This window comes from Paramormyrops kingsleyae, chromosome 6 (genome assembly GCF_048594095.1).
Source record: "Paramormyrops kingsleyae isolate MSU_618 chromosome 6, PKINGS_0.4, whole genome shotgun sequence".
In the NCBI taxonomy this organism is placed as follows: domain Eukaryota; kingdom Metazoa; phylum Chordata; class Actinopteri; order Osteoglossiformes; family Mormyridae; genus Paramormyrops; species Paramormyrops kingsleyae.
Window position 1 is genome coordinate 3473900 of NC_132802.1, and position 23749 is coordinate 3497648.

Genomic DNA, 23749 nt, shown 5'->3' on the forward strand with positions numbered 1-23749 from the left:
TGGGTGTTAGAATTCTATGCGATGATCACAATTGCTACAGCATAAGCACTGGGAGCCAATGAGAATTTCCTTGAAAACCATTTTCCAGCTCCAGCTAAAATCTGTACCTTATTGCAGATTTCAAATGCACCACACTGTCCTAGAAAGTCCCTTTATATAAAGTAATAAATATTTATATATTTTAACTTTATATAAAGTTAATAAATAAACAACAATAAAATGAAAACAGGAACAGCCAGTTGTGTGATGGTTAAGGACGCTTATTTCACTGGAAGGGACCTGTTGTAGGAAAATTTTCATGTTAAAATAATATTTGTTTTCACCACTTATCCTGTACAAGGACGTGGAGGTCGAGAGCCTGTCCAGGAAACAAGGGGTGTCAGGTGAGGAATAACCTAGGGTGGGGGTGCTCGCCTATCACTACACACACAGACCCTGCCTGCACACATTTACACCTATGGGCAATTTGGTAACTACCATAGCGATGACAGGCAACACAGGGCGTGAGGCGGAGAAACACTCAGCACAGCCTGTCCCAGCACAGGGCGCGAGGCGGAGGAACACTCCGCACAGCCTGTCCCAGGCAGCATAGGATTGCAGAAGTAGACCGGAGTACCAGAAAGACTAGTAAATTCTATTACTAGTTCTCCAAAACCAACCTGTTGTTTTGTCATCTCATTTTACCCCATATCAGTCAGAGTAAGCCGATGACGTAGGCAAGCCTGGGGAGAACATGGTCTCATGAGCCTTGGAGCTCTGCTTTCTGTCTCAGTCCTGCTCACAAGGGCACAGGTCAAGGTGCCCTGGGACCGTTCTATCAGGAAAGACTGGCTGGGTGAGTAGAGAGAGAGAGAGAGGTGCCCATTTTGGTTGTCATCTCCATGGAAGCGCCAAGAGCAAGCGGTGGCCCTTGGGTCAGTGGTGAGCTAAGGAAAAACAGTATATAAAGGCTGGACTGGAACTGATTCCAGCAGAGTTTCAGATAAAGCAGTTTCCTCCAAATTACACTGTTAGTCTGCACGTCCTCTATGGCACCGACGATGCGCTGTTGGCTTGTTATCCTGCTTCCGCTGATGGTCACCACCAGCCAGGCTTTGAGAAGGTAATCCTCACCGTCCTCATCAGCATCCATCGGTCTTCAAATAAAAAGAAAAACTGACACAGCAACCTAGCATGATGATAGAGAATAGTAGAGGACACAAAGAAGAGCAATCATCACAAATATGGCAATCACTGAAAGAATGCTTGTATTATGTCTCACAGGAATATATATATATATATATTGTCTTATGAATTGCTTGTGGAACTAAATGGTTGAGAAAATGTCCTTTGTGCTGCGTGTCATTTCCCTATAGGATCACTTTACGGAAAATGCCCTCCATCAGACAGACTCTTCACGAGATGGGGGTGTCCCCCGCTCAAGTGTTCCCGGAGCTCTCCCAGAAACTGGGAAGGAGTGTCTCCCCCAGCAACGGAACAGCACCGACGCCTCTCACCAACTACCTGGATGTGAGAAATCCTGGCTGGACCACTTATGTCAATATCCAGTGTAGAGTAATCTTGCTAGTCTATCTCTGTAAATACCCAGTTGATCATCAGATTTTTTTCATTAAGTGATTCTGTTCTCTTTGTATTCTTACATTATCCTACTGCTTTCAGTTAAAAAGGATACTGGTGGGAAAATAATGAATCATACTAATTAACATTAAGGTTTCTGGTGATTCAGTACTCAGGAATACTCTAATCATTACTTATTTATACCCTCTCCTTTGTTCCTCAGACACAATACTTTGGAGAGATCAGCATTGGTTCACCAGCCCAAATGTTCAACGTGGTGTTTGATACAGGTTCTGCCAATTTATGGGTGCCGTCCTATGAATGCTCGCCATTGTACACTGCCTGCTGTAAGTCCCTTGGGGGGGGGGGGTCGTGTCTTAGTGTCCATGGCCATGTCTTAGTGTCCACACAGCGTAACCAAGGCAACAGCTTATAGCTGCATCTGTGCCTAACTACACCTGTTTTATTGACTTTCAAGTTGCAGAATTCTGGAGTTTAGTTAGTCATTTGAAGTCATCTACATATTGTTGTTGTGAAGGTATTTGATATTACCCTGGTATTAAAATCTATAATAAATTTAATCTGCTCAATTCTGTTGGATTCTCGTTACTGGAAGGCATTTTTCATTGCTGTTAAGCTCCTTTAGATGGCAGCATTGCAGAGCTATAGTCAGTCTAGAACAGGGGTGTCAAACCCCAGTCCTGGGGGGCCGGAGCCCTGTGTAGCTTAGTTCTTTCCCTGTTCACCAGAAATGATTCAGCTCAAGAGCTGTGTGGTAATTAGCACAAGGAGCTGAATCAGGTGTGTTAAATGAGGGGAAAACGAAAAATGTGCTGGACTTCAGCCCCCCAGGACTGGAGTTTGACACACCTGGTCTAGAAGGTGCGGTTTGGTTTAAAAGGAAGTGATGAAAAGAAGATGGCAAAAGATGGCAGATAATGAGGTCACACGACGCTGAGCACTTTCTGACGACGAGCCCTAAGATGCTTTAATCATCTTATCTTCATGACACTGTGCATTTTAATACGATAGAAAAGTGCGTGGGCTTCTGAAGATCCCTGCTGTTTAATGTGTGTTTCATGTTTCACCTCATGTGTGTGTTTTGTGTGTCGCCAGTCACCCACAACAGGTACGATTCTTCAAAGTCAGAGACGCACATCAAGAATGGCACCGGCTTCTCCATTCAGTACGCTTCTGGGAACGTCAGGGGTTTCCTAAGCCAGGACGTGGTGGTGGTGAGCACAGTTACTACAAAACTGAAGCATTTTTTTTCTTGTGTGTCTTGGTTATACTAATTTCATGGTAAGCTGTTACTTCAAATTGCATCTGGGTTAGGGTTAGGGTTGTGTCATAGCTTAAAAAAAAAATAAATGCATCAAGGCGTATATCATGTTAAGGATAAATGTATTGTTTGTACTGCATTTCTCTGTAGTACGGTTTTATAATAAAATCAGTGATATGATTTAACACTTCAAACTTAACACTCTTCTGCATTGAGTGTAGAGCATTCCACTTCAGTAAAACTGTGTTGTTACATATGGGGTGCATCTCTAGTAAATGCACCGGTAACCCGACCTGTGATTGGTCAACACCTGCAGGTGGGAGGGGTCCCTGTGGTGCAGGTGTTTGCAGAAGCCACCGCCTTACCCGCAATACCATTTATCTTTGCCAAATTTGATGGGGTACTGGGAATGGGCTACCCCAACGTGGCTATCGATGGCATCACCCCCGTATTCGACCGCATCATGTCCCAGCACATCCTAAAGAAGGAAGTGTTCTCCGTGTATTACAGTCGGTAGGTACCTGCCTACATCTCAGCATCGAAGTAGGGCATCCTTGTCTTTCACAGTAAATTAAACATTGTTGCCACTGGTGTAATTTTGCTACTAGTAACACGGGCCATGATAATATCAAAGCATAATAATTGCTGTAATCATGGTAATAATATTTTGTTATTGTTCGTAATGTTAAATATTGTTACTGCTGTTGCTGTAGTTATGTAGCTTCCGAAGTTTTTATAATTGATACAAAAAACAAAAGAGACATGTTTATATGAATGGATATATATTCGCTGAGGTTAGACCTACCTGTACTGCCTGTCGGCCTGCAGAGCCTCTCTGATGTAGCACTCGCAGGAATGATATGTGTCTCTGTTTGGGAGACATTGCGTCTCCCCTCTGTCACCCATGTCTGCCAGAGACCCGGAACACATTCCTGGCGGAGAGATTGTCCTTGGAGGGACGGACCCTTCCTACTACACCGGGAGCTTCAACTACATGAGCACCACTGAGACGGGAAAGTGGGAGGTCAGGGTTAAAGGGTAGGCAAGACAGCCGTCACGAGCAAAGCAGTTTGGTAGTAAGAGTTGTATAAGTCGCACTTAGAGGTTACAAAAGCTGCTTTTTCTTAGCCTAGTAGTTTCTATAACTACAGAAGCTGTGATGCCTCTTTTTTCCTTTTGACCCCCTCTAGAGTGTCAGTGGGGGCGGAGGTGCTCTTTTGTAAGGAGGGCTGTACGGCCGTAATCGACACAGGAAGCTCCTACGTCACAGGTCCCGCCTCCTCCGTGTCAATCATGATGAAGGCCATTGGCGCCGTGGAGTCAGCTGAGGGCGGGGTTTGTACTCCTCACTTCATAGCAGCTAATACATTGTCACAAAAGTCTCAAACTACCAGTTTTAAGTAGCCAGTTGCGTGTTTTTACTGCATTATTAAATATGACCAATCAATCTTTGGTTGTCCAACGAGAATGAAAAACAATCGCTAATCGCTATTTCGCTAAAATGCTAATCACCCTCCACCCCCACCCCCCCAGCAGTGTTTTGGAAGTTACTCACAAAAGTAATCCATTACAGATGGAATGTTCAGGTCCTGAAAGTATAGAAATCCAGACCAAGGTTTTGTTTCTACCAACCAGTTGAGTACTCTGTGACTGTGAACTTTACACCTCTGTCTCTAACAGATTACTTTTCCTTCCACTTCTGTCTGTAATGGGTTAACTTCACTATCACTGCACCCCAAACCGTCATCATAGATGTTTCATCTTTTCATTCTCGTTTGGCGCATAGAAAATAGCATTAAAACATGTGCCCCCCTTGGGTAAAGACCACCTGTCCAGTGTGCCCCAAGTTATTTAACTTTGAGACCCCAGTTATAGTAGGTTTTAATCAAATATGTATTTTGTTCTAAAAAAATTACAGTGTAATGGTGTAGACTGAAGTTTCCCATAAGATAAGATGAAACCAGGGTTATGTGTCTTTAACTGCATTGATTTGATGTGAATATCTATCCTTCCACACAGTACACTGTAAACTGTGACCTGGTGAAATCCTTACCCAGCATCGCTTTTCATATGGGTGGTCAGGAATACGGTCTGACAGCAGAAGACTACATTCTCTGGGTATGTTGTTTGAAAATGTAATCTTGGAATCAACTAAGCGGCAGCTTTTGCACTAACACAACACATAATTGATTTTTGGTATTAGCCAAAAACCTGCTAGTCAGCTTCTGTGAAACGACGCCCCCCCCCAGTCTCATATCGAACACTTTGCCATGTGTATCCATAGCAGTCACAGTTTGGAAAGGACATCTGCACCGTCACTTTTCGGGACCTGGATGTGCCCCCACCAACTGGCCCTGTCTGGATCCTAGGAGCCAGCTTCATATCCCGCTACTACACCGAGTTTGATCGGCAAAACAACAGGATAGGGTTTGCCAGGGCTGTGTGACGCCATCCCTCGTGCTTCAGTCGAGCAGAACCCGCCTCTGTCTCCAGCCAGCCAATCGCATTCTCCTATTTAGCTTTTCCTCTCCACACAGCAGCCGTGAGCCAATTAAAGTGCTGATATGTCACCTCGCATCAGTTGTTGTCCTGATTACGCATCTTGTAGAAAGACATTGGGGAGTCACATTGCTAAAATAAATATTATTGTTCATAGTCACCATATTTAACTATTTTTTAACCAGACTTTTCTCATTTTCATAATTTTGTATTTGTTCCAGACCATTCTGCCTAAGTTGACTCTGCATCTGAATCTATTTATTTAGTTTGCTAATTGAATAAATGATATGGAGAGACCATATGGAGAACTGTACAGAAATACCCATTAAATTCTTCAAATTCAATAATGGTTTTTAAGTATCTGTATTGTCTACCACAGATGTATTATATTGCATAAAAAATTACAGAAAAGTGGATTAAAAGTAATTTGTTATGAGGTCACTGTAATAGCACAACACCTGTTTTTCTATGAAGTAGATAAACCATTAACAGAATTGGCCTGATTTAACCAATAAGCGTCCAGCATTGCATCTAAAGACCACCCTCCAGACAGCCAATAGGACATCGGTCCAGTTGGAAGGCGGGGTCATGTTCAGCTCAAAACACATGCCTGTTGCTGTACGACGAAAGCGGCCATAAAGTAAAAGCTATATTTGTAAATCAGTTTTCTTTCACTCTTTGTACCTGAAGCCAAAAAGAAGGTAAATACATCACTTTTTAAAATGGCTTTTGCAATGTGACTATAGTAAAAGCATGGAGATTACAGACTGTCCGTGACTTTTGTCTTGTGTTTAAAATCAGAGGTCATAATGACGAATACAGTGGACGTGCTATGTACTTGTCTGTTCCATTAACAATATTAAACATATCTATTATTACTTTTTAAATTTCTTATTATTTTTTAAATGGGTATATATTATTTGTATATGATATAAGTCGGCTGAGTTAGAACTAGGGTTAATTGTGATTTGTCTGAACAACAGGGTCAAATTAGACATGCTATACATTTTCAATGTATTGCATTTGTATGAACTATCTAATTTAAGTTTATTGCTTTGCATTTCCCTATTCTTAGGCTCAGAGAAACTCTTTTAATGCTTTCACTGTCTAGCTGGCACAGAAGTCAAATTGATATTGCTCTGGATTATAAGAGCTGCAGGTAGACTATGGTAACCATTCAATTATTCAATGCATAATACATTCAAGTAAGAATTTAAAAAGCATACTTTGTTTCAAAGTGAGTATCCGAATCAGCCTAATGACATACAAAAGCATTTTCATGAAATTTGACTTGGTCAACATGAAATTATCTAAAGTGAAGAGGACAATAAAATGTGACAGCTAATCTTGTTGACATGTTGAAATCTTGCACTAAGCTGTTTTTCAGAAGCATGCTTGATTCGGAATGTGTCCTGTGAGGTCTCCAGATCATACACCCACGATGCACCATCCATTTTACAACTGCTTATTCTGAGTAGATTTGGGGGGCTACTATTGACACTTACTGGCCACTAAAAGATACTACGGTACCTGCTCGGCCAAACAGCAAATCATAAGTAATCATGGGGAAAAAAGTGAGTAATACTAAATACAGCCCACAGACAGGGTCAGGCTCTATAAGCTGAGCTAAGCTAACAGCTAAGACTCTAGATCTAAGCAATTTTGAGCATGTTGCGATTGATGATGCCATGCTTGATGGTTTCAACTTTTGAGAAACAGCCACCCTCTTGAGCTTTTTATACACTGCATCGTTTAGTGGACAAAATGAATTTTGGAACGAACAAAAACATCCAGACTTTTACGTGGCCGAAAACACCCTGCGAATGCAAGAGGTCAGAGCAGATTGATCAGACACATTGAAGAGGCAAAAATAACAGTTCAGCAAAATAATCGTGTTCAGAATAGCTTCTCAAAACACACAACTCGTCTATCCTTAAAGCAGTTCTGAATGCAAAAGTGTTTTATACCCTCTAGTAGCTAGATGTATATTTCACATCATTATATTGTGGTGGTTTTGGGAAAAGGATGAATGTTAATATATAGATGTTTTGGGTACTGCTATTCTTTTGCTCTTTTACAAAGTTATTTCCTACCTCGATAGTTTCTAGATGGTCCTTGTAAATACAATTTATGTGCTGTTATGGTAATGAAATACCTGACATTTTCATAACTGCTGTACATCCAGTTAGACGCATGGACACAAAGGCTGGCTTGCACACATGATGATTTATGGCTGCTCTGACCGCTAGTGGGTGGGTGTGTGATGTACGTCATGTGGTGTATTTATAGGCAGAACACAGAGGAACATACCATGCTGTGGACTGACCTCCCAATCAGTGTCCTACTGCTCTCTGCAGTCACCCGAATGTAAATTTATGAATATGCTGGATTTTTGTTCCCCTTTATTCATTTTAATCATGTTTCACCTTAAATATTTAGCAAATTATGTTATAGAAGCCAGTTTCTTCCAGACCCTTGTGACCCTGCATAGGATGAGCGGGCATAGAAAATTGATGGATGGATGGATGGATGGATGGACGGATGGATGATGGATGGATGGATGGATGGATGATGGATGGCAGTAAATAAATATATTTGGCTTTAATTAGACATACATAATATGTACATGTTTTGAGAGAAAAGGATCAAAACCCCAGATTCCTGAATATTTTAGATACTCCCTTGTGGTTGTAAACTATTTCTATTATTACTGATTCAGTTAATTAAACATTACAACACAAATGAATCGTTATAAACATTTACACAGTTGATTCTGAATCTTATGGCATGACCCTAGATGGAAAATATCTGGCCAGACCAGCAGGAACTACCGGAGAACCCATGACGTTGAATTGGCCGCTTTCTTTCCAACATAACTACCTAAGACACCATGTACCTTTTATGGTAACATATAATTTCATTTTCTGAAACCTTCCAGGTATAGAGAAATGCAAGTGATGTTAAATGAGCATCAATTGAGCAATTTAATTCTTAAAATACTTCCATGGTATATTTTCATGTTGACATGGTGACTTTTCATTTTGACTGGTATGTCACTAGCCAGTGATTCACAGATTTCACATTTCTGTGGCATTAACTAAATGGCTGACAAGAAAAAATGCATTTTAAAACACGAATGAACAGTTTGAATGAATTGCTTCATTTTGCTGGTTATCCAAATTATTGTGCTGCAGTGTTCAAACCTGTGTAGAAATGTAAAAGCAGTTGAGAGAACCTCAAGAATGTTCAGAGAAATTGTCCAAAGCAACCGAGTAAAACTGTAATGGATTAGTAGAGCTACATTGTACTATATTTTATATTTTCATTTACATTTGCAGGCGGTTCTGCTTTTGTGACCTAAAGGAGCACGAGGTCATTGCTGAAGTCCTGGCTGTGAGGTCATTGCTGAAGTCCTGGCTATGAGGTCATTGCTGAAGTCCTGGCTGTGAGGTCATTGCTGAAGTCCTGGCTATGAGGTCATTGCTGAAGTCCTGGCTGTGCCGCAGTCAGTAAGGCCAAAAAGACTGGGACTTCCTGAATTTGCTCAGAAATTTCCACCTGTGTTCCAAGGGTTAAGTAGCGATTTTCTGCGATTCCATTCTTAGGCTCCCAGCTTTATGGGGACGACTCCGGTCAATATCATAAGATTAAAAGGAAGGAGGTTAAACTTCTGTCTTTGTTTCCACCGTGGCAGCTTCTTCCGGCAAAATATTAATCTGGAATATAAAGGCAGTATAAATTTACCAGGTTTCCAGGTCTACACCTTTTCCACTCGAGATACTCTTAGAAGCGAAGCCCTCAAAGACGCTCATATGGAGAAGAAAGCCGCTCTTCACCTGTTCTCCAAGCAGATTGGTTTTCTGGAATCACTTTGCCATCTTTCCAGACAGACTCAAACTGATTTAAAAGTACAACAGGTGTCCTTCCGGCCTATCGTTACAGAGGTTTGTTTTGTACATAGGGTGCAAAGGCGCTTTCAGAGTAACTTGTCAGATGAAGGCGAGGCAGCAGAAGCAGAGGACACTGCATCAGCCCAACCTCAGCCTCAGCCTTATTCCACATTGCAGTTATTCCACATCAGCTCTCTTGCTACCAGGTTTGGGGAGAGCTACAGTTATGTGGCCCAACACATCAACTTGTTCTTCTCCAGAGGTCCAGCCCAGGAAGTCCAGGCTCAGGTGTCTGTTGGGGAGCAATCAGGCAGCAAAAGTGGGCCAAGGAAACCCAATTCCAAGGGGGGGGATTCAGATCAGGGTCAGCTAAAGGACAACAGATGGACCTTGGTGGATTCTAGACCTTTGAATTCAGATACATCGGGCACATGGAATGAGGGCTATCTTCATGTGGCTCGCCGCATCAATAGCTATTTTGGAGCTAAGGTAACTGACACTGACCAAGAATCAGTGCTCAATCCTGAGGTTTCCAGCTCATGGGATGAGGGTTATTTGCATTTTGCCCACCATATAAACAGCTACTTCGGAGCTAAGATAACAGATGCCACCCAGCAACCAGTGAAGCAGAAGGCAGCAGAGATCTGTTCAAACTGTTCATCAGATGACAATACAAACTGGGAAAACTCACCAGAAGCCTACAGCCCCAGACTTAGCAACACCTTATTGACTCCTAAACAGGATGATTCCGTTATTCAGCCCAAATCCCTTGGCCTCTTCCACATAAGCAGTATTGCAACCAGGTTTGGAGAGGGCTATGTTCAATTGGCCAATCATATCAACCAATACTTTAGCAGTCCAGAAGCTGTGGAAAGGAAATCAGAGGAAGATGAGATAGCACATGGAGGCTGGAGTAGTGGAGAGACTAGTGCAGTGGGCATGCCAGATTCTGTTCAACAAAAACCCATGCCAATGATTGATGGACTTCTGAAGCCTGTCTCCAACATGCTAAGAAGGCTAGCAGGCTCATGGCATGAAGTGTCTGAGCTTAAGGCTGAGGCTTTTCCGGCTAAGACTATATTGACCAGAAGGGTGAGTCATGTGTCGCTGTACAATTAATCACCCGATTGCATATTTTTCGTTTAACAGTTTCCTTGGTTGAAAAAATAATTTGTTCGATTTTTTTATAGCTTAGATAAAGACCCTATTTCCCATCATTCCTAGCCACAGGTCATGAGCAGGAGGCGGGCTGAAGAAGAGACCCAGCATCTGATTGGCTTACTCCAGCAAGCCTCTAGGCCAAGCTCCCTCATTGGCTGCATTGAGGACCTGAATGGCCACTTAATTAGGCATCCAGCATGCAGAGCAGTAGTATGGCAGGTACACAGGGGAACTTAAAAGATTTCTTACTACAAGGTGGCATTGTGGTTTCCTCTTTTTTGTTTTTAATCTTTGCCTTTCTGAGTTTGATGAAAATTCTGTGACTGTATAATAGTATTATTAGACTGTAAAAAATAAGTAAATGATTTTAGACATGTTCCATAATCCATAAATAATACATTATTCAATTGTACTCTCATGCCCATTCATATATAGTTTATCTTGTAACTTTTCTGCTAAAATTTCAGCAAAACAAAAATACAGTCTTTAAATAAAGTTTTCTTTATACCTTTTAAAGAGGAATATACATGAACCTACCTCTGATTGACATAAAATTATTGGTGTTTCGTAATTGACAGGGGACAGGAAAATGCCTAATTCTTAAAATACAAATGAAAAAGGCTGCTTTTTCTTTAATTGCAGGAGAAGGCAGTTGTCGCATTGTTAAGCCAAAGACGACGTCTTGCAGACAACCAAGAACTTCAATGCGCTATTAGTGAAGCGTTGGCTTTGATTGGCTACACTGATCCAGTCAAAGGTCGAGGAATAAGGGTTTTGTCAATTGATGGAGGCGGGACAAGGTACAAGATGTCATTTTTTTCACATTGCAATTTGCAATTTATTAAATAATATATTTTGCTAATTATTAGCGCATGAAATGAACAAATATTCGTTGAAGTCTGAGCTGTTAGCTTTTTAAAAATGGCTGACTCAATATGTAAATATTTCACAGCCAAAGATTTATGTAAACACTTATCCCTTCTCTAGAAGGTCAGCTGAGCTATCAAGGAGCAGGTCATATTTGATCCATTCATTCAGAAAGGACGCACATGTGCCATTCCAGCTGCCATTCACCCTGAGACCCAGGTGTTCCCTCTCACCCCAGGGGGATCGTACCCTTGCACGTCCTGAAGCAGCTGGAAGAGGCTACGGGAAAGCCAGTGCACCAGCTGTTTGACTACATCTGTGGTGTGAGCACTGGTGAGGGAGACCGTCTGAGCTGCAGGCAATCTTCTTCATCATAAAGCACAAACAACACAGCACAAATGACAGAAGCCACCTATTACTCTGTCCCACATGGTATTACCGAAGAATAGTTCAGTTTCCATTTAACAATTTGTATAATTAGACTCATGATTAGTTATGCTGGCTACGTGTGCGTTTGAAGGTTCTTCTAGTTTTACGTAGGATTCCTGTGGGTACTTCGGGTTCCAATCATAATCCAAAAAGTTAGCTGAATTGGCATCTCTAGAATATCTACTGTGTTTGTACTCTTTGATGGACTGGCATCCGTTCCAGAGTGTTCCCTTACCTTGGTCCCTGGGAATGGCCCCGTGACCCTCTATTGGACAAGTGCTCAGCAGATGGTGTAAATAATAAGGATAACACAATTGAAGCTACGAGATTGAATGTCATTGTAGCTATTCGCCTAAGATAATTTCATCATGCAGTTAAAAAGACAACCCTGAAAATCACTCAGATGCTGTGCCTTGTGGATAGAATGCCGGTTGGTGGTATCGTATGGGGTTCTAGTTACATTTACTGTTCTGTCTTTGGTGTATTGCGTTCTCAGTTTCATGTGTGACGTGCATGTATGTGACAGGAGCAGTGGTGGGTTTCTTACTGGGACTGGCGCGAATGCCGCTGGACGAGTGTGAAGAACTGTACCATCGTTTTGGGTCTGAAGTGTTCCAGCAGAACGCTCTCGTTGGGACCATGAAGATGGGCTTCACACACTCCTACTATGACACAGAGACCTGGGAGAGAATACTGAGGTCCAGTATTCGACTTGTAATACATTTCATAGCAACCATGAACAGAACTTTTGAAGATGTATGATCCAACGTACAATAAGTGGTTTTTCCAGAGCTGTAATGCACATCTTGCTCATCTTCTTTAAACAGGGAAAAATTAAGGGACAAAGTTCTGATTAAAACATCCAGAGAGAAACTTAGTCCAAAGGTAAGTGCTATGCGATTCCAAACAGCAACATAATGAGGTAGGTGACATGCTTAAAGAGCTGGAATAGAAACTAAAATGGCCTCAGCAGTGACACCTTTAATAATGCATTCGTTCTTGATGACCTCAGAGTATCATTGCCTTTATTGTCATTGCATAAGGTGTAACGAAATTAGAAGACTATCCTTGTTGGTGCAAGAAGGAAAAAAGAAAAAACAGGAAGGATACAAAATACAAAAAAAATAAGATGAATAGAATGTAAAATAAACAGAATATTAATAGAATAATCAAAATATAAATAAGTAAATAGAGCATAAATTTGAATATAAAAGGAGTGTAAAGACAAAAATATAAACAATATAAAATTGAACAGGAAAATGACAAAAGTAGGTGTTTATGTTGCAGGTATTCCTCTCCTCATGATTCAGTTTCACAATAAATATGAAAATATTGCACATTTCAACACTGTAATTAAGAAGATACTGCACATGGCAATAAGCAAAATACATACATATATACATACAAAATACTTCATGAACCATCTGCTGTACCCCCTGACCCCACCAGATGGCACTCTGGGTTTGCTTTGGGGCATGTTTTTTGAACAGAAAATACCATGTATTGAGGTCAGAAAATACAGAAAATGGCTTATAAAGCATCGCCCTGGCCAACCAAAAAGGAGAGCGCAGCATCACTGCACCGCCGCCTTTTTCCATTATCATCATTTTTTGGAGTTTGTGGCTGCAGATTGTGATGGTGGATTGCAGGACTTTCTTCACGCATGAACAGGTTTCAGCTGTTAGCACCGTGGTGAACTGGGGCACTGGCCCCAAGCCCTTCATCTTCAGGAATTACAACCACAACCCAAGCCGCATTAGCCGCTACGCTGGGAGCTCCGGGTACCAGCTGTGGCAGGCAGTTCGAGCGTCGTCGGCTGCCCCAGGGTATTTTCAGGAGTTCCCACTCCACAACGATATTCACCAGGTATGGAGGTCTGCGCACATCAGAGATTGACAATGTGAAGTACAATTCACCTGTATTTTTTCTGCATGAATATATATTTAACCAGAAAGTGTGAGAGAGGTATGTTCATCAGCATTTTGTTAACCTTATGACCTTTTGCAATTTTTACAATAGTCCCAGTACATTTTGACTTGTCACTTAGAATCTCCATAACTGGTCTCATGGATGTCATTTCAATGAACTGGGGTTTGACAGAAAGAATATTTAAGCATCTATTTATTTTTGACATTACAGATCTGCCCTGCTAATAGAACCAATTGAGAAGAAGCTGTAAAGCAACAATGTTTTGTTGAGTTTTCTAAAGGTCATTGATCAATCATAGTGATGGACAAAAATGACACTTCATGAACCGTTTGCTGTATTTTTTTTTACCCACTAGATGGTGCTCTTGCCTTGCTTTAGGACATGGTTTGTGCCTTTTTATGAACATAGAGCACTTGTTAATTGTTAATTTATGGTCATTTTGCCCATCATTAGTCAATTCATTAAAATCACTGTCAGGTGACTGCCAGGTGCCATGTGGCTCTTCCCACTGGAAGCACTGTGTGCTTCAGGGTGCTCTGTCCGTCTGCAGGATGGGGGTCTTATCCTCAACAATCCCAGTGCCCTTGCGATTCATGAGTGCCGTCTGCTGTGGCCTGACCAGCCCTTCCAGTGTGTACTGTCACTGGGCACTGGTCGCTATGACAACACCAGACGGGCCTCAGCCACCTCCACCAGCCTGAGAGCCAAAATCAGTAACCTGATCTCTAGCGCCACAGACACTGAAGGTCAGTGTGTCATCTGCAGTAGTTACTCGCTTGACCGACTCATTACCCTCAGCTGACATCTTCAGAATTTCAACATTCTAACAGAAAGATATTTCAGTTACAGCCTTTCATCCACATTAGGTTACATAGGCTAGGGTTTTATGTAAGTTGGAGATAATTACATGTTAATAGGGATTTCTACTTTGGTCAGGGAAAGCAACAGAACCCCCCCCCCCCCAATATGAACTCTTGGTACTAGGTATTAGTAGGTAAAGTCAACATACTCTTTGCCATTGTCTTCAATTAGAATTTATATCCAAAGTACCTTATTTAATCACTGTAGAATTTTTCTCATGTAAGCAGCTCAGAATTCTATCGCAGTACTTTAGGTTATGGACTTTACAAAAGAATGAGGAACATCTATTTCTCCTTAGGGGTCCACATGCTCCTGGAGGACCTCCTGTCAGATAACGTCTACTTTAGGTTCAACCCCATGCTGAGCGCTGAGGTGTCTCTGGATGAGTGCCGGCCCAAGGCTCTGGAGCAGCTGCAGGCCGACACTCAGCTGTACCTGGAACGGAACCAGCACGAGATGGAAAGGCTGCATTGCGTCCTGGGGGCAGAGCGCAGTGCCCTGCAACACACCCGGGACTGGCTCAGCCAGCAGGCCTGGGCACTGCGCCAGAGTTGGAGTGGAGATTGACACCCAAGCCAGGGACTGACCTGACATTCTATGAATACAGAGATCTTGGCAGAAACTGACCTCAGTCTTCACACATCTGGACCAAGAATCATTGGCCACAAATCCGTGTGTCTGTTAGACGCATGAATTTGATCAAAGCCCCGAGTTAACTGAGATCTAAAGCAATTTTACCTTTATGTATTTCATTTCTATGCTGTGCTATATGCCGGTTAAACTTGCTGAATGCGAAGGAGGGCTCTATTGATTAGTGGAATTACATTGTATCATTTTTTGTTTTCTGCAGAAAATGATCGATCAGTCACAAGCCAGATTTAATAATGATATAAAAGCCTGTCGTGGGCCGGATAGACCTGTCTCATGAGCCGGATATGGCCCAGGACAGTTACTTTGAGACGCCTGCTTTATATAGTTTTACAGGATAGATATTTCAGGGGTGTCAGACTCATTTCAGTTAATGGGCCACATCAGTTCATGAACATCTCATGTTAGTCTACCTAAGTTTAGCAGGCTAAAAACTCACAGCATGTATTTTATCTTCATTGTAGCGTTACCCCAGTCTTACAATGAATAAAATCATTGATGCTTAATGTTAATATTGCAATACATGCAATGTATTACATGTAGTACATAAATCCTGGCTCAGAATTTTATTATATGTATGCAATGCAACTGTATCTATTATAAGAACAGTGACAAAATGATATGATGCTTTTGTAGCTGTGAATGGGTTTAATAACTCTACAATCCCGAATGGATTGCAGGGAAATTCGTATAAATCTGTATATGTCATTTATTTAAAATAAAGACCTTTTTGCAGTAAAGCTCCCCACCATTATTCTTTGTTCTTTAAAAGTACACAACACAACGATATTCTCACTTTAGTTTTGCCATGTTCATTTGGCATGAATATCAACTGACTATGAAAAATGCTTCAATTAACAAAAGTTTTTTTGTCATGAATTTATATATTTAAGAGAAACTATGTATCATTGCAAAATTTACACCACATCATAGGTGGTTCTAGACCCTATGTAGGGGGGCTTCAGTCACCCTATTTTGTCCCCCTGCTTGGCAAATGTTATCAATGGGAAAACCCCCTGCCTGACTTGCAAAATTTGTCGTGTTGGGATGACGTCTCGCATTTCATCAGATTGAAAGTGTCAGCTCTGCTGGGGACTGAACCTATCTAAGGGTGAAAAACCCTGAAATTGCCCCTGTCGTATATTTTAAGGTTATTATTAAGAGTGTATTCAATATGGTATGTAGTATGAATTAATGCCCATACAAATTTAATAAAGTTGAACATACTTTTCAAAGACTGCTTGTGATAATGTGCACTTTTATCGCCTGAAGGAAACTATAGCAGCACCAAGATTAATTAGGAAAACCAATAAATGCACGTATCATAAACAGAATTATTGTGTAGAAAGATCAAATGAATTCGTATAAGGTCTAATTTGTCTTGAGTGTAGGAGCTACAGGTTTTGAACAGACGTCATGGGCTTTGTGGACAGTCTGAGTCCTGAGTCCTGTCACAGAACCCCGCCTGTGTCTGTGTAAGGCCGACTTTGTTTGTGACAGAGAGGCATTGTGGGAATATGAGAGCTCCCGTGCCAGTCAGGCAACAGACACCGCATCTCTGAATATTAATCAGCAGGGATGAGCCCAGTGTAAACGTGTCAAACTAATATGTATTTCTTATTAATCTGAGAATTATACAATTGTTTAATTATAAATAGCAGTAGGACTTCGGTTACACATGAATATATTTGGATAGATTTATATGAATATTATTTTTCTTACCTGTAGTGAGAAGCAAGATTTTTGTTATTTTCTTAAGTATGTTTACTGGTAGTATTGGATTACTTGTTACTAAAATAATATTAAAGGCAAAGATTTGAACAGTATTCACATTTACATGAGGCATACCCATAAAAGGATTTTTAAACTTTATTTTTTAAACAGCGGATATCTAAAATCGTGAAAAAGATTTTAAATTGAAATATATTCAATCAATTACTGAGGCATTAGAGTCAGAATAAATTATCAGGAGAAGTAGTAATTGAAAAAGTACTCTTATTTCAAGTCCGTTTTAATTTCCCTTGTAGTAATATCATTGTTAGGCAGATGTATATCAAATATGACCTCTGGGCATGGCTGATAATGACTGATAAAAATATTTGGATTTCCCCAGTAGACAATGAACACCATGACACCTGGAAAAAAAACTCTAGCTAGTTTTGTTTGAAATAAAAATGGAAATGTGGGGTGTGGTTTGGGCTGAGGGAAGACGCTGTGTATCCATGTAGGCGAAGGCGGTGTGGCGAACCCACAGTGAGGGCTGTGGCACGTCAGGGCAAAACAAAACAGAACACAAACACATCACATGCAAGAGCAAGCAGGCTGGACTGGGCTGAGGGATTTTACCACTTGAGATGCTGGGAGGCCAGTAAAGATGACAGTGCAGGTATGATACCCACCAATACTTCTAGTCCTGATAACATTTATAAAGTGGCGAAATGCAATGACCCATGCTAGCGGAAACATTCTGTTATATCATGATCATATCATACTAGATGTTCCTATTTTTCTTAAGCATAACAAAAGGAGAACTGCAATTTTTGACCATCTGTGTTGGTTATGTTGTGTGGGGTCTATAAATTACATTGGAGATAAGAGTGATTTTACCGTGCTGTCATTGCTCCATATTATTAAAACTGTCACAATAGACACATTCATAATATAAACGTCACGTACAGGAATGCTAAAAAAAAAAATAGCTATCTGGCTGGCTCATTTTCTACCGTTGGAATGCTATTCTTAATCAGTCCTACTTATTGTTTATGCCAGAACTGTGGGCACGCATTGATGTCAGAAACCCGTCACAGAAACGGTTTGGGGGTGTTTTTTGTCTTCGTCATTGTGAGACAGCACTTTTGCTGTTGCCTTGAACTCTGTTATCCATCCACCACATCCAGGTATCCAGTACAGGGTTACAGTAGACCAGTTCATACTGGCTCATACTGGCATTGTCTCATTGTAGCCTTAGACCATTTCACTGTGAGGCAAGCTCATCTTTGACCCCCAGCTGCAGTGATCTTAAAACTTCAGACCTAGACTGGTGGCATTAGCAGTGACTAGTGAAGTGATTAGCAGTGTTTCTAGCTGTGACCTTCAGAGTGGGCAAGCAATCTGGCCTGGCAGTTTGAAGTTTTTCATTTGTAGGAATTGTTGCCTCTGATCTAAGAAGGTGTACTTTGATTTATTTTCTGTAAATATTTATGCTTTTTTCACCCCTTCCATCCTTGTAAGAATGCCACAAAATGCCGTTCCTGGGACATTAAAATTCTAAGCGTTTATGTGACAAAGATAGCAGCGTGGCCCATACTAAGCCGTGAAGGTGACTCTGTGTGAGGATATGACGGCCCAGCTGGGGAATGCTTCATCTTCAGTTCCTCCCTGGGCCTTGAACATGCCTACACACACAGCTCTGCGTGATTAGACATCTCTCTCAAAAGGCGTCTGGTGTAGGGGAACTTCCTACTGTACGTTCCATTTGCTCTCACTCCAGGCTTTATTTGTCACCCATGTTCATTACCAAGCAACCTGGGACATGGCACTGCTTAAAACAGGGCCTGAGGTGGCTTGGTGATGTCAAACATGGAGGGGGGGATCTGTGGTTGAACATGCATAGTTTACCCAAGATCTGTGGTTGCCCAGGATCTGTGGTTGAACATGTGTAGTTTACCCAAGATTTGTGGTTGCCCAGGATCTGTGGTTGAACATGCGTGGTTTACCCAAGATCTGTGGTTGCCCAGGATCTGTGGTTGAACATGCGTAGTTTACCTTCTTATGGCCACTGTCCACATTCTCTGTTGCATCCATAAAACTCCTTCATTATTTTTAGTAAATCAATTCTTCAACTTATTCCTCCACTTATACTGTTCTTTGTCTTATTATGTTTTTCGATTCTCTTTTCACACTAAAAGATAGTCGAAAGCTTATAATGATATAAGTTATACAATGATGGTGGTCTTCTTACAATGATTAACCAGCTGTTCAAACAGTTAACACTGTTCAAGCTGTTTCTGTGTGATCCATGTTGAAGCGCATTGAAATTCCTGGACACCCACTTTTTCTCAATGTGCCAAAATTACTGACATGCCTTTTGTGTGGCCCTCGCCTCTGTTGAGCCCACTAGGAGCCCCCATGCCTCTCTGTGCCAGCAGGCTTTTCACTCCTCCTGTTTTAGAAGCCTGGTCCGTAAGAAACTACAGCTTCACCACACAGACTGTGTGAAACCTGCCGTAAGGAGGACTAACTGAAACAAGTACAGTGTTTAGGCGTTATATGGTCTTTGGTTTTTTTTCAGCTTCATCCTCTGTCATTGGTTAAAAAACTGTTCATTGTGCAACAGAAAAATATACTATTTAAAGTGACCTTACCTCACTGTCGCTATTATTATTATTATTACTATTTTTACGGATTCCCGAAACACAACTATTTTTATGAGCTGTTTTAATTAACCATTTTAATTAAATGAATTTTGTTCACAATGTCTTCTTAGAAGACAGTGACCAAAATTTGGTTTAATTTGTATAATTTTATATACATATATATTGTGTTATAAAAACGTTGCTTTTCACTTCTGAGATGGACCTGATTTTTTATTTTTAATATTATTCAGCCATTTTAGGTGTCATTAAAACTTACAAAAAAAAGCAAACAAACATTCCATTCACACAGTTTCACAGTCAGGCTGCCAACAATGGAACCTACACAACAGATGTCAGGATCAGCAGGAATTTCACTGCTCATTTGCCATTTGCTTAGGCCCATAGACAAGAACAATTTTGAAACAATTTATCCCTGTTCCCATTGATAGAAGTACTTATGAATCAGTTTGGGGTGAACAAAGGATACTGCATCGTTCAGTCCTATTTACCATGTCAAACCTAACCAGTCAGCAGAAAAGAGGATGGATTCATGAAAGGGTCGATAAATCTGGCACTTTACTCCACTGTCAAAGCAGTGTTATGGACATACTTTAAATGTTCTTACTCATGTTTGAGAGCATGGGAGGTTGGAAAGGTTTGGGCAAGTTTCTAGCCATTGAAAATATCACGGGCTAAGTCAGCTTTATCTGGGGCTTGACTTTTTCTTGAAGGAAGACTGGCATCAGGGCTTAAAATACTCGGGGCTATAGTGAATCAGACCTAATGATGGCCAGGGTACTGAAAAGGACTCCTTTCTAAAACCAGGGAGCCCTAAATGAAAATCAGAGATATGTTACCAATACTAGAGCCCCGCTGCAAATACTAGTTCACAAGTAATAGTATGAATAGAATACACCGAAAACACTAAAACTAAAAAGAACATTTCTTATGTTTGCCTGTCCATATATCTATCTACTGTATCTATCTATCTATCTATCTATCTATCTATCTATCTATCTATCTATCTATCTATTTGCTAGCGCAGAGTGTACTGAGAGTGAAGCAGATATCGTGCACTGCGTCTGTGTGGGACTGAATGAAGGCTGGCCCATGCGCTGCACAGGTCCTTCGGAATTCATAAGATGGGCCAGACGGCAATGCGCTGGATAATAAGTGTTTGTGTGCGTGTTTACTGACAGAGCAAGCGAGGGAGCGCGCCGGAGAGGCGTAAGGGGTAAGAGATAACCACCCTCTCTTGAATTTTACACAGGAATTCTCCACTGCTGGTTTTCCTGGGATAGGTCGCTTATCATGACTTTAGTATTAACTGAAGCCTAAATCACTTTGCTGTGACATTATCAGTAGGCAATGCCAATGCTCTATGGGAGGCAATTCTTTTCATTAACATTTTCTGCACTGCAGGTTCATTTTGATGGGCTTTATCTTTTTTGGTTTTAATGGAGTCTTTATTAAATATGAATTCGCTGTACGTTAACTGCACTTGGGGACCGTTACGTTTTTCATAAAATAACTTTACAGAAAGACATTTTAATCATGGTTTCTGATATCTATAATAAAGTTTAATAAGAAAAATGTGCATTATAAGAAATAATCTTCAGTTTTAGTTAAAAAATTAATGTGATGAAAAACCAAAAAGAATCAGTACAGTTGATAGGATGGTGTGCGGATAGTGACTGAATGTCATTTGTATGTGTATTTAAGGAGATTGAATGCTTGTTGTAATGCACAGCAAAAAATATCAGTCAGAAGTTTGAACACCAGCGATTAGGTAAGAAATGCTTAAGAAATCAATCTCACTAGTTATAAGTTAAATAATGTGATAATAAGAATATGAAGTTTGCTAATAAGTGTGATTCTGCAATTCTTGTCTATTGAGTTTTTTTTTTAAACTATATCGATGGTCCCTGCCTCGCACCCATAGCCTCCAGGATAGGTTCCGCACCCACCACAAACCCTGCATAAGATAAGTGGTTATAGAAAATGGATGGAGGATGGATGGATGAATGGATATATCCATAATTATTTTGGTCATATAATGTATTTGCTGTTATTTGAAAGTCATCTGGCTTGTGCCTTTAATAATCTAAGAATCAAAGGAATGCTGAACTGAGAAATGCTCTGGCATAATTTAAACACCAACAAAGTATAATTAGATTTAAATATCTCCGTATAAAAACATTGCTTTGGTCGAGGGAACAGGAGAAAAATACTTCTTTGTCCGGGCTGTTTGACTGCTGCAGGCCCTTCTTTGGGGGATTCGGTCATCTTTCAATGTCCTCTTTTAGTTCTCTTTATAAAAAGCAGTTTCTGCTCTGCTCTCCTACATGGGCCGCTTTTGAATTTGTGAGTGGTTTGGCACCAATGTTGAAGAAGGGCAATTTTTCCTCCACAAAAATCTGTGTGGGCAAAAAAAGAAACAGGAGACATATGCTACAGAATATGTGTAGTTGCTTGTGTGTTATATGAAATTTATGTGCAGATATGGGGGAATGAATTCACATTAAGTACTTGTGTTCTTTGTAAAGAGGTGGAAATCAGCTACTTAAAGTGGGAAGCTTTTGTCATTGTTATGTGTATAATATCTGATTATGCAGCCGTCGAGGGACACAGACTGTGCTGAATCCATAGTGTTTATTGCTGTATTGAAGTCATTTTGCATGTAAAAAGTTTACTGCAGATATTAATGAAATGATAAACAAAACACAATACAAAAACCTAAAAGACCCTAAAGTCCAACAACCCAGATATGGAAAAAATGGGGCAGAAGTGTCGTCACTGTTGACGTGTGACAAAAGTGAAATCTCACAGGATAAGTGCTTATTCCTTTAGTGAAAATGATGGGATGCTGAACACCTTTTTCAGGAAGGACCAAGGGCTTCTGCCGTTCAGCGGTTCTCTCTCCCCTGTTGTTTTCCCAACTTTCCTCTGAATTCATGCATTCCACGTCATACTGACCTTACTGAAGTGACAGGAAATCGACATTCACTTATTTACCGCTACACTATTTCCTGAACGACATGCCAGCAGCCCCTGCACATGCTAACGTGGGAAGCACTATAGCAAAGTGATTCCTCTCTGAGGCTGCTTATCAGCTATGCAGTTTGAATAAACATTGTTTTGGTCGGGGCTGGAGACTTCTCAGTAGCAGCCAGCAAACCTCATAACGTTATTTGTAGGTCTCACTCAGTCAAGATTAGGACAAAGTGTGTTACAGTTAGGCATTGAGCTGACACTCTGACAGGGAGGCCTGCATGGGTTAGACATTGATTTGATACTCTTACTGGGAGGCCTGCTTTGCTGACACTCTGACAGGGAGGCCTGCTTGGGTTAGACATTGATTTGATACTCTGACTGGGAGGCCTGCTTTGCTGACACTCTGACAGGGAGGCCTGCTTGGGTTAGACATTGATTTGATACTCTGACTGGGAGGCCTGCTTTGCTGACACTCTGACGGGGAGGCCTGCTTTGGCTAGGCATTGAGCTGACACCCTGACAGGAAGGCCTGCTTTGTGACATAAATTGGACTTTGAATGGTCATTTCATCAAGCCATATATCATTCTTTTCACACCTGTATGTAGTTACTTTGCATAGCAGGTACAGTAGTGTAATGGTTTAGTGGGAAATGTACTCATTTTTAGATGTGTCCCCAGTTGGTTTACTCTGAGTCTGCATGTAGTCTGTGGTTTGTAAGACAAATTAAATGAACATGGGGCTTGAACCCAAGTCCTTTGACAGACCAGCAGTAGGGGGTCCTTACGAGGCAGAAATGTAAAGCGCATTGAGACAATGTAATGTTGTGATAATGCGCTATATAAATAAAATTGAATTGAATAGGCCGGTAAACAGATGAGCTTCTCTACCCAGCCTGGGCTTTCTGGGGGCTTCCTCTGCGTACTTCAGCTTCCAGCATGAAAACATGGTTTCTAATTTGTAATTATTAATTTCCCGCAATGCTCTGTGTACTATGGCTGGCCACCCTGTACTTTCTGCACGACGTGGGGTCCTTTTTAAAAAATGTTGTGCCTATTTATCAAAGGATTTTTTTTTATAAATCGACTGGTGATTATGAATGTCACTGTCCGTCCAGTTCTGGGCAGAACATCACGAAATGAAATGTTCCACAAAATGTACAGATTTTCTTAGATAAAACAGGACAATCCAAACCCCCTTGAGCCCATTCGCTTGCATCCCCTGACTGGTGTCCTGCGTTTGATTCAGAGCCCCTGGCCACCACTTCCGGGACAATTTA

The 23749-nt window shown here is 41.1% G+C and overlaps 2 protein-coding genes across 6 annotated transcripts in view; both read left to right on the forward strand.

Moving 5' to 3' along the window:
* The first annotated feature begins 244 nt into the window (after positions 1-244).
* ren (renin) lies at positions 245-15863 on the forward strand. Of its 5 annotated transcripts, none has more exons than XM_023793626.2 (10): positions 245-1102; positions 1356-1509; positions 1781-1904; positions 2674-2792; positions 3156-3352; positions 3755-3877; positions 4030-4174; positions 4859-4957; positions 5124-6039; positions 8677-9282. In XM_023793626.2, the coding sequence occupies exons 1-9, from the start codon at positions 1029-1031 to the stop codon at positions 5283-5285; spliced, it is 1197 nt and encodes a 398-aa protein (XP_023649394.1). In that variant the 5' UTR covers positions 245-1028; the 3' UTR covers positions 5286-6039; positions 8677-9282. The 5 variants fall into 5 exon arrangements, with proteins under 5 accessions (XP_023649394.1, XP_072569487.1, XP_023649392.2 ...); XM_023793624.2 differs by lacking the exons at positions 245-1102; positions 1356-1509; positions 1781-1904; ... (3 more) ...; positions 4030-4174; positions 4859-4957 and adding exons at positions 10459-10608; positions 11032-11189; positions 11495-11589; ... (3 more) ...; positions 14165-14360; positions 14774-15863 and having other exon boundaries at positions 5304-6039; positions 8677-10320; XM_072713385.1 differs by lacking the exons at positions 245-1102; positions 1356-1509; positions 1781-1904; ... (3 more) ...; positions 4030-4174; positions 4859-4957 and adding exons at positions 10453-10608; positions 11032-11189; positions 11495-11589; ... (3 more) ...; positions 14165-14360; positions 14774-15863 and having other exon boundaries at positions 5305-6039; positions 8677-10320.
* Positions 15864-17362: 1499 nt separating this feature from the next.
* Positions 17363-23749, forward strand: part of LOC111834383 (neurofascin-like) — a 31594-nt gene continuing 25207 nt past the window's right edge. Inside the window, exon 1 of the mRNA XM_023793613.2 lies at positions 17363-17509. The gene's annotated coding sequence lies outside the window, so the exon portion shown is untranslated. The remainder of the gene's footprint in view (positions 17510-23749) is intronic.